Source organism: Trachurus japonicus, chromosome 9 (genome assembly GCF_045865225.1).
Source record: "Trachurus japonicus isolate A0001 chromosome 9, Traja_1.0".
In the NCBI taxonomy this organism is placed as follows: Eukaryota; Metazoa; Chordata; class Actinopteri; order Carangiformes; family Carangidae; genus Trachurus; species Trachurus japonicus.
In genome coordinates this window covers 1,434,645-1,445,819 of record NC_140915.1, presented here as the reverse complement: position 1 = coordinate 1,445,819, position 11,175 = coordinate 1,434,645, and the positions used below count along the sequence as shown (strand labels likewise).

The 11,175-nt window shown below is 57.4% G+C and overlaps 1 protein-coding gene across 2 annotated transcripts in view; it reads right to left on the bottom strand.

The window, feature by feature from the left end:
- Positions 1 to 1,974: 1,974 nt before the first annotated feature.
- card9 (caspase recruitment domain family, member 9) overlaps positions 1,975 to 11,175 on the bottom strand; it is a 33,698-nt gene continuing 24,497 nt past the window's right edge. For both annotated transcript variants that reach the window (XM_085785686.1, XM_085785685.1), the window contains one exon: positions 1,975 to 2,189. In XM_085785686.1, the coding sequence (XP_085641812.1) occupies positions 2,081 to 2,189 (109 nt within the window). In that variant the 3' untranslated portion in view covers positions 1,975 to 2,080. The remainder of the gene's footprint in view (positions 2,190 to 11,175) is intronic.

The following is an 11,175-nucleotide window of genomic DNA, read 5'->3' as shown; positions in this document are numbered from 1 at the left end:
GTAGGCTAACGTTAAAGCCTAAAGCTCGGATGGTAACTTCTATCCCATTGTAACTGTGGAGGTGTTGTAGGTATACCTCACATCAGGTGAATTAGTTCTTGTTGTAAGTTGTGTAGGCTGCAGTTCACTCCTCTCCTGTGCTCAAAGCTGAATGCAGCTGATATATAACGTTAACGATGGGTTGTGAGTCCCGCTGTATTTCTAGGCTGTAAAACTGTAAACATTTGCATTGAATACAGAGCTAACCTTAGCATCATTATTAATGTTAATATCATACAATCATTTCACCTGTTGACATAACAGGAAATGTGCTTTACATGTCGTTTTGTTGTAGGGAGCAAGGAGCAGACAGAGGAATTTATAAAACTTCGTGGTCTGAACGACAACCTCTTCACCGGGGCCAAAAACACGGCCACACTAGGATGGAGGTAACTGTTAAAGCAGAAATAAATAGCCAGTTTGTGTCAGTCCTGATGTCACTGTTCTTTAAACAGGGATGGTTGCCTAGGACACAATCTATCTGCCACATACAAGGCTGTCTTGGGAGCTCTCCCCAGGAAGTTTAAACCCCATACAGACCCCTAGTCACATGACCACCCCCCCAGTTTCGGGGGTGTGGTCATGTGACTCTGGTTTCACTAGAAACCAATCACAGGACCACCCACTCTTACATGATCAACGTATTCAGACCGCATCATTCAAAACATCAAACAGAAAATCATATCGTTTTGCACAAAATCCCAAACATAATTCCATAATAGTGTCAGCTACAAGGTAACAAGTTGTTATACACTTTGTACATTATCAATGCTATTTTATAGTCCACTAAGTCCATAAATTTGAAGGCTCTTAATTTAATAAATAATTCATTTGATGGTTCTCTATAATTTGACTTAGTGATAATCCTTACAGCTCTTTTTTGAAGAATAAAGATGGGTTTAGTATGGGTAGAATATGCATTCCCCCATATTTCTAGACAGTATGTTATGTAAGGAACAAACATTGTAGGCTACAATACAGAATATATAGAGCACGCTGGTTCAACATATTTTTTACCTTGTATAATATGGCAATTGATTTGGCTAATTTTGATTTGACATGATTAATATTTATTTTACCTTTATCTTACGAGGCAAATTGCTTGAGATAAAAAAAAAAATCTATTTTACAAGCATGGCCTGGCGAATATGCATTTTCCAATTTAGTTTATGGTCCATAATGACACCTAAAAATTTTTGTTTCAAACACCCTTTCAATTTCTGTATCCTCTATTCTCAATTTAACTACTGTATCTGTTTTACGGTTCCCAAAAATCATACATTTTGTTTTACTTATATTTAAAGATATCTTATTTACATCAAACCATTTCTTTACAAGTTTCATCTCATTTTCGACAGTAGTCTTGAGATTACAAGACACATTTAATAACAAATACAAGAAAAAAAACAAAGACTAGACAGTCCTTCCTGTTGGTGTTACCTGCCACACAGGTGTGACATAAATAAACAATTTAAGATTGCTCAACTATCGCTCTTCGTCTCATTGCCCAAGCCTTTTCAAGAAATAATGAAAATGCAAATATATTCAACTGAAAAAGATGCTTTAGCTTCTCAGCTTCATCTAACCACACAGATGTGTTATTTGGATCTACCTTACTCTATAGAAAGGACAGTAGAACACTAAATGAATTTCATTCTCCACCTCTTGGATGTCACATAAATTACAAATTCTATCGTCTTCTGCTGTGCCGACATGTCTGCCTGTCTCCATATGAAGTACTAGTTACTTCACTGTACTTCTACCTGAACATTACATCACAGTTCAGCTGAAACTAAAGGTTGGAGGTTCATTTAACTTCTCTGATGTTATTTCCAGTCATGTTAATGGAAGAAGAACGACTCTGATCCAGGTTTAAACAGTGATTTATTACTGCTGGGAAAACGCTGAGTCACAGGAATAAAACATTAAAATGACCTGGATACATTGCATATGTCAAGTATGTGAACTGAACGTCCACTACAACCGTTTATAAAAGAGTAAAAGTAAAAAGCAGAGTGTTGTGGTTCCAGCCGTCGGGTGTTCAGTCAGACGGGGTGATGTCGCTGCCGCTGCTGTCGTCGTCATGGTTACTGGGCGTGTAGTGCTTACAGGTGAAGTCCTTGGCGGCCGACTTCTTGACGGCCCTCTTTCTGTCGTCATGGAAACAGAGACACGGTGGTGAGACGCGGTGAGACAGGGTGAGACAGGGTGAGACAGGGTGAGACACGGTGAGACACGGTGAGACAGGGTGAGACAGGGTGAGACAGGGTGAGACGCGGTGAGACACGGTGAGACGCGGTGAGACGCGGTGAGACACGGTGAGACAGGGTGAGACACGGTGAGACACGGTGAGACACGGTGAGACAGGGTGAGACAGGGTGAGACACGGTGAGACGCGGTGAGACAGGGTGAGACAGGGTGAGACAGGGTGAGACACGGTGAGACAGGGTGAGACACGGTGAGACGCGGTGAGACAGGGTGAGACAGGGTGAGACACGGTGAGACACGGTGAGACACGGTGAGACAGGGTGAGACAGGGTGAGACAGGGTGAGACAGGGTGAGACACGGTGAGACAGGGTGAGACAGGGTGAGACACGGTGAGACGCGGTGAGACAGGGTGAGACAGGGTGAGACACGGTGAGACACGGTGAGACACGGTGAGACAGGGTGAGACAGGGTGAGACACGGTGAGACACGGTGAGACAGGGTGAGACACGGTGAGACACGGTGAGACAGGGTGAGACACGGTGAGACAGGGTGAGACAGGGTGAGACACGGTGAGACAGGGTGAGACAGGGTGAGACGCGGTGAGACAGGGTGAGACACGGTGAGACAGGGTGAGACACGGTGAGACAGGGTGAGACACGGTGAGACAGGGTGAGACACGGTGAGACACGGTGAGACGCGGTGAGACAGGGTGAGACGCGGTGAGACGCGGTGAGACGCGGTGAGACGCGGTGAGACAGGGTGAGACACGGTGAGACAGGGTGAGACACGGTGAGACAGGGTGAGACAGGGTGAGACAGGGTGAGACAGGGTGAGACAGGGTGAGACAGGGTGAGACACGGTGAGACAGGGTGAGACACGGTGAGACAGGGTGAGACACGGTGAGACAGGGTGAGACACGGTGAGACGCGGTGAGACGCGGTGAGACAGGGTGAGACGCGGTGAGACGCGGTGAGACGCGGTGAGACGCGGTGAGACAGGGTGAGACACGGTGAGACAGGGTGAGACACGGTGAGACACGGTGAGACGCGGTGAGACAGGGTGAGACACGGTGAGACAGGGTGAGACAGGGTGAGACAGGGTGAGACAGGGTGAGACGCGGTGAGACGCGGTGAGACGCGGTGAGACACGGTGAGACAGGGTGAGACACGGTGAGACAGGGTGAGACAGGGTGAGACAGGGTGAGACAGGGTGAGACGCGGTGAGACACGGTGAGACAGGGTGAGACAGGGTGAGACACGGTGAGACACGGTGAGACAGGGTGAGACGCGGTGAGACAGGGTGAGACAGGGTGAGACAGGGTGAGACAGGGTGAGACACGGTGAGACAGGGTGAGACGCGGTGAGACACGGTGAGACGCGGTGAGACAGGGTGAGACAGGGTGAGACAGGGTGAGACAGGGTGAGACGCGGTGAGACGCGGTGAGACGCGGTGAGACACGGTGAGACAGGGTGAGACAGGGTGAGACACGGTGAGACAGGGTGAGACAGGGTGAGACAGGGTGAGACGCGGTGAGACGCGGTGAGACACGGTGAGACAGGGTGAGACAGGGTGAGACAGGGTGAGACACGGTGAGACACGGTGAGACAGGGTGAGACAGGGTGAGACAGGGTGAGACACGGTGAGACAGGGTGAGACAGGGTGAGACAGGGTGAGACACGGTGAGACAGGGTGAGACACGGTGAGACAGGGTGAGACGCGGTGAGACGCGGTGAGACGCGGTGAGACGCGGTGAGACAGGGTGAGACAGGGTGAGACAGGGTGAGACGCGGTGAGACACGGTGAGACAGGGTGAGACACGGTGAGACAGGGTGAGACAGGGTGAGACAGGGTGAGACAGGGTGAGACGCGGTGAGACGCGGTGAGACAGGGTGAGACAGGGTGAGACAGGGTGAGACAGGGTGAGACGCGGTGAGACGCGGTGAGACAGGGTGAGACAGGGTGAGACGCGGTGAGACGCGGTGAGACGCGGTGAGACGCGGTGAGACGCGGTGAGACGCGGTGAGACAGGGTGAGACGCGGTGAGACAGGGTGAGACGCGGTGAGACAGGGTGAGACGCGGTGAGACGCGGTGAGACGCGGTGAGACGCGGTGAGACGCGGTGAGACACGGTGAGACAGGGTGAGACGCGGTGAGACACGGTGAGACAGGGTGAGACACGGTGAGACACGGTGAGACAGGGTGAGACACGGTGAGACAGGGTGAGACAGGGTGAGACAGGGTGAGACGCGGTGAGACGCGGTGAGACGCGGTGAGACAGGGTGAGACGCGGTGAGACGCGGTGAGACGCGGTGAGACGCGGTGAGACGCGGTGAGACACGGTGAGACAGGGTGAGACACGGTGAGACAGGGTGAGACAGGGTGAGACACGGTGAGACAGGGTGAGACAGGGTGAGACACGGTGAGACAGGGTGAGACAGGGTGAGACACGGTGAGACAGGGTGAGACACGGTGAGACGCGGTGAGACGCGGTGAGACAGGGTGAGACAGGGTGAGACAGGGTGAGACACGGTGAGACAGGGTGAGACAGGGTGAGACACGGTGAGACACGGTGAGACAGGGTGAGACGCGGTGAGACACGGTGAGACAGGGTGAGACAGGGTGAGACACGGTGAGACAGGGTGAGACAGGGTGAGACGCGGTGAGACAGGGTGAGACAGGGTGAGACACGGTGAGACAGGGTGAGACAGGGTGAGACACGGTGAGACAGGGTGAGACAGGGTGAGACGCGGTGAGACGCGGTGAGACGCGGTGAGACGCGGTGAGACGTGGTGAGACGCGGTGAGACGCGGTGAGACAGGGTGAGACGCGGTGAGACACGGTGAGACACGGTGAGACACGGTGAGACAGGGTGAGACGCGGTGAGACGCGGTGAGACACGGTGAGACAGGGTGAGACACGGTGAGACGCGGTGAGACAGGGTGAGACGCGGTGAGACACGGTGAGACACGGTGAGACACGGTGAGACAGGGTGAGACAGGGTGAGACGCGGTGAGACGCGGTGAGACACGGTGAGACACGGTGAGACAGGGTGAGACAGGGTGAGACGCGGTGAGACGCGGTGAGACGCGGTGAGACGCGGTGAGACGCGGTGAGACACGGTGAGACGCGGTGAGACGCGGTGAGACGCGGTGAGACACGGTGAGACACGGTGAGACACGGTGAGACAGGGTGAGACAGGGTGAGACGCGGTGAGACGCGGTGAGACGCGGTGAGACGCGGTGAGACGCGGTGAGACACGGTGAGACGCGGTGAGACGCGGTGAGACGCGGTGAGACACGGTGAGACAGGGTGAGACAGGGTGAGACGCGGTGAGACAGGGTGAGACGCGGTGAGACACGGTGAGACACGGTGAGACAGGGTGAGACGCGGTGAGACGCGGTGAGACGCGGTGAGACACGGTGAGACACGGTGAGACAGGGTGAGACAGGGTGAGACGCGGTGAGACAGGGTGAGACGCGGTGAGACGCGGTGAGACACGGTGAGACAGGGTGAGACGCGGTGAGACGCGGTGAGACGCGGTGAGACACGGTGAGACACGGTGAGACAGGGTGAGACAGGGTGAGACGCGGTGAGACAGGGTGAGACAGGGTGAGACAGGGTGAGACGCGGTGAGACAGGGTGAGACACGGTGAGACACGGTGAGACAGGGTGAGACAGAGTGAGACGCGGTGAGACAGGGTGAGACGCGGTGAGACAGGGTGAGACAGGGTGAGACAGGGTGAGACGCGGTGAGACGCGGTGAGACACGGTGAGACACGGTGAGACACGGTGAGACAGGGTGAGACAGAGTGAGACGCGGTGAGACAGGGTGAGACGCGGTGAGACAGGGTGAGACAGGGTGAGACAGGGTGAGACGCGGTGAGACGCGGTGAGACACGGTGAGACAGGGTGAGACAGAGTGAGACGCGGTGAGACGCGGTGAGACACGGTGAGACAGGGTGAGACAGGGTGAGACGCGGTGAGACAGGGTGAGACGCGGTGAGACGCGGTGAGACGCGACAGGGTGAGACACGGTGAGACGCGGTGAGACAGGGTGAGACACGGTGAGACAGGGTGAGACAGGGTGAGACACGGTGAGACAGGGTGAGACAGGGTGAGACGCGGTGAGACAGGGTGAGACAGGGTGAGACACGGTGAGACACGGTGAGACAGGGTGAGACGCGGTGAGACAGGGTGAGACAGGGTGAGACAGGGTGAGACAGGGTGAGACGCGGTGAGACACGGTGAGACAGGGTGAGACAGGGTGAGACAGGGTGAGACACGGTGAGACAGGGTGAGACACGGTGAGACACGGTGAGACAGGGTGAGACAGGGTGAGACACGGTGAGACAGGGTGAGACACGGTGAGACAGGGTGAGACACGGTGAGACACGGTGAGACACGGTGAGACAGGGTGAGACGCGGTGAGACGCGGTGAGACACGGTGAGACAGGGTGAGACAGAGTGAGACGCGGTGAGACGCGGTGAGACACGGTGAGACAGGGTGAGACAGGGTGAGACAGGGTGAGACACGGTGAGACAGGGTGAGACAGGGTGAGACAGGGTGAGACGCGGTGAGACGCGGTGAGACACGGTGAGACAGGGTGAGACAGAGTGAGACGCGGTGAGACGCGGTGAGACACGGTGAGACAGGGTGAGACAGGGTGAGACGCGGTGAGACAGGGTGAGACACGGTGAGACACGGTGAGACACGGTGAGACAGGGTGAGACAGGGTGAGACAGGGTGAGACAGGGTGAGACACGGTGAGACAGGGTGAGACACGGTGAGACACGGTGAGACAGGGTGAGACACGGTGAGACAGGGTGAGACAGGGTGAGACAGGGTGAGACAGGGTGAGACACGGTGAGACAGGGTGAGACAGGGTGAGACGCGGTGAGACGCGGTGAGACACGGTGAGACAGGGTGAGACAGAGTGAGACGCGGTGAGACGCGGTGAGACACGGTGAGACAGGGTGAGACAGGGTGAGACAGGGTGAGACACGGTGAGACAGGGTGAGACACGGTGAGACACGGTGAGACAGGGTGAGACAGGGTGAGACGCGGTGAGACGCGGTGAGACAGGGTGAGACAGGGTGAGACACGGTGAGACAGGTGAGACGCGGTGAGACAGGTGAGACGCGGTGAGACGCGGTGAGACACGGTGAGACAGGGTGAGACAGGGTGAGACAGGGTGAGACAGGGTGAGACACGGTGAGACAGGTGAGACGCGGTGAGACAGGTGAGACGCGGTGAGACGCGGTGAGACGCGGTGAGACGCGGTGAGACACGGTGAGACAGGGTGAGACAGAGTGAGACGCGGTGAGACGCGGTGAGACACGGTGAGACAGGGTGAGACAGGGTGAGACGCGGTGAGACAGGGTGAGACACGGTGAGACACGGTGAGACACGGTGAGACACGGTGAGACAGGGTGAGACAGAGTGAGACGCGGTGAGACAGGGTGAGACGCGGTGAGACAGGGTGAGACAGGGTGAGACAGGGTGAGACAGGGTGAGACACGGTGAGACAGGGTGAGACACGGTGAGACACGGTGAGACAGGGTGAGACACGGTGAGACAGGGTGAGACACGGTGAGACAGGGTGAGACACGGTGAGACACGGTGAGACACGGTGAGACACGGTGAGACAGGGTGAGACACGGTGAGACAGGGTGAGACACGGTGAGACAGGGTGAGACAGGGTGAGACAGGGTGAGACAGGGTGAGACAGGGTGAGACAGGGTGAGACGCGGTGAGACGCGGTGAGACACGGTGAGACAGGGTGAGACAGAGTGAGACGCGGTGAGACACGGTGAGACAGGGTGAGACAGGGTGAGACAGGGTGAGACACGGTGAGACAGGGTGAGACACGGTGAGACACGGTGAGACAGGGTGAGACAGGGTGAGACGCGGTGAGACGCGGTGAGACAGGGTGAGACAGGGTGAGACACGGTGAGACAGGTGAGACGCGGTGAGACAGGTGAGACGCGGTGAGACGCGGTGAGACACGGTGAGACACGGTGAGACAGGGTGAGACAGGGTGAGACAGGGTGAGACGCGGTGAGACACGGTGAGACAGGGTGAGACAGAGTGAGACGCGGTGAGACGCGGTGAGACACGGTGAGACAGGGTGAGACAGGGTGAGACGCGGTGAGACAGGGTGAGACACGGTGAGACACGGTGAGACACGGTGAGACACGGTGAGACAGGGTGAGACAGAGTGAGACGCGGTGAGACAGGGTGAGACGCGGTGAGACAGGGTGAGACAGGGTGAGACAGGGTGAGACAGGGTGAGACACGGTGAGACAGGGTGAGACAGGGTGAGACACGGTGAGACAGGGTGAGACACGGTGAGACACGGTGAGACAGGGTGAGACAGGGTGAGACGCGGTGAGACAGGGTGAGACAGAGTGAGACGCGGTGAGACGCGGTGAGACACGGTGAGACAGGGTGAGACAGGGTGAGACGCGGTGAGACAGGGTGAGACACGGTGAGACACGGTGAGACACGGTGAGACACGGTGAGACAGGGTGAGACAGAGTGAGACGCGGTGAGACAGGGTGAGACGCGGTGAGACAGGGTGAGACACGGTGAGACACGGTGAGACAGGGTGAGACAGGGTGAGACGCGGTGAGACGCGGTGAGACAGGGTGAGACAGGGTGAGACACGGTGAGACAGGTGAGACGCGGTGAGACAGGTGAGACGCGGTGAGACGCGGTGAGACGCGGTGAGACGCGGTGAGACACGGTGAGACAGGGTGAGACAGGGTGAGACACGGTGAGACAGGGTGAGACAGGGTGAGACGCGGTGAGACAGGGTGAGACAGGGTGAGACACGGTGAGACACGGTGAGACAGGGTGAGACGCGGTGAGACAGGGTGAGACAGGGTGAGACAGGGTGAGACAGGGTGAGACGCGGTGAGACACGGTGAGACAGGGTGAGACAGGGTGAGACAGGGTGAGACACGGTGAGACAGGGTGAGACACGGTGAGACACGGTGAGACAGGGTGAGACAGGGTGAGACACGGTGAGACAGGGTGAGACACGGTGAGACAGGGTGAGACGCGATGAGACAGGGTGAGACGCGGTGAGACGCGGTGAGACACGGTGAGACAGGGTGAGACAGAGTGAGACACGGTGAGACAGGGTGAGACAGGGTGAGACGCGGTGAGACAGGGTGAGACAGGGTGAGACGCGGTGAGACGCGGTGAGACAGGGTGAGACAGGGTGAGACACGGTGAGACAGGTGAGACGCGGTGAGACAGGTGAGACGCGGTGAGACGCGGTGAGACGCGGTGAGACGCGGTGAGACACGGTGAGACAGGGTGAGACAGGGTGAGACACGGTGAGACAGGGTGAGACAGGGTGAGACAGGGTGAGACACGGTGAGACAGGGTGAGACACGGTGAGACGCGGTGAGACACGGTGAGACAGGGTGAGACACGGTGAGACAGGGTGAGACGCGGTGAGACGCGGTGAGACACGGTGAGACAGGGTGAGACAGAGTGAGACGCGGTGAGACACGGTGAGACAGGGTGAGACACGGTGAGACAGGGTGAGACGCGGTGAGACGCGGTGAGACACGGTGAGACAGGGTGAGACAGAGTGAGACGCGGTGAGACGCGGTGAGACAGGGTGAGACACGGTGAGACACGGTGAGACAGGGTGAGACGCGGTGAGACGCGGTGAGACACGGTGAGACAGGGTGAGACAGAGTGAGACGCGGTGAGACGCGGTGAGACACGGTGAGACAGGGTGAGACAGGGTGAGACAGGGTGAGACACGGTGAGACAGGGTGAGACAGGGTGAGACAGGGTGAGACGCGGTGAGACGCGGTGAGACACGGTGAGACAGGGTGAGACAGAGTGAGACACGGTGAGACAGGGTGAGACAGGGTGAGACAGGGTGAGACACGGTGAGACAGGGTGAGACAGGGTGAGACGCGGTGAGACGCGGTGAGACACGGTGAGACAGGGTGAGACAGGGTGAGACGCGGTGAGACAGGGTGAGACGCGGTGAGACAGGGTGAGACAGGGTGAGACGCGGTGAGACAGGGTGAGACACGGTGAGACACGGTGAGACACGGTGAGACAGGGTGAGACAGGGTGAGACAGGGTGAGACAGGGTGAGACACGGTGAGACAGGGTGAGACACGGTGAGACACGGTGAGACACGGTGAGACACGGTGAGACAGGGTGAGACACGGTGAGACAGGGTGAGACACGGTGAGACACGGTGAGACACGGTGAGACAGGGTGAGACGCGGTGAGACGCGGTGAGACACGGTGAGACAGGGTGAGACAGGGTGAGACGCGGTGAGACAGGGTGAGACAGGGTGAGACACGGTGAGACAGGGTGAGACAGGGTGAGACACGGTGAGACAGGGTGAGACAGGGTGAGACACGGTGAGACAGGGTGAGACAGGGTGAGACGCGGTGAGACGCGGTGAGACACGGTGAGACAGGGTGAGACAGGGTGAGACGCGGTGAGACAGGGTGAGACACGGTGAGACACGGTGAGACACGGTGAGACACGGTGAGACAGGGTGAGACAGGGTGAGACACGGTGAGACACGGTGAGACAGGGTGAGACACGGTGAGACACGGTGAGACAGGGTGAGACACGGTGAGACAGGGTGAGACACGGTGAGACAGGGTGAGACACGGTGAGACACGGTGAGACAGGGTGAGACACGGTGAGACAGGGTGAGACAGGGTGAGACAGGGTGAGACAGGGTGAGACAGGGTGAGACACGGTGAGACAGGGTGAGACAGGGTGAGACAGGGTGAGACGCGGTGAGACGCGGTGAGACACGGTGAGACAGGGTGAGACAGGGTGAGACAGAGTGAGACGCGGTGAGACACGGTGAGACAGGGTGAGACAGGGTGAGACGCGGTGAGACACGGTGAGACACGGTGAGACACGGTG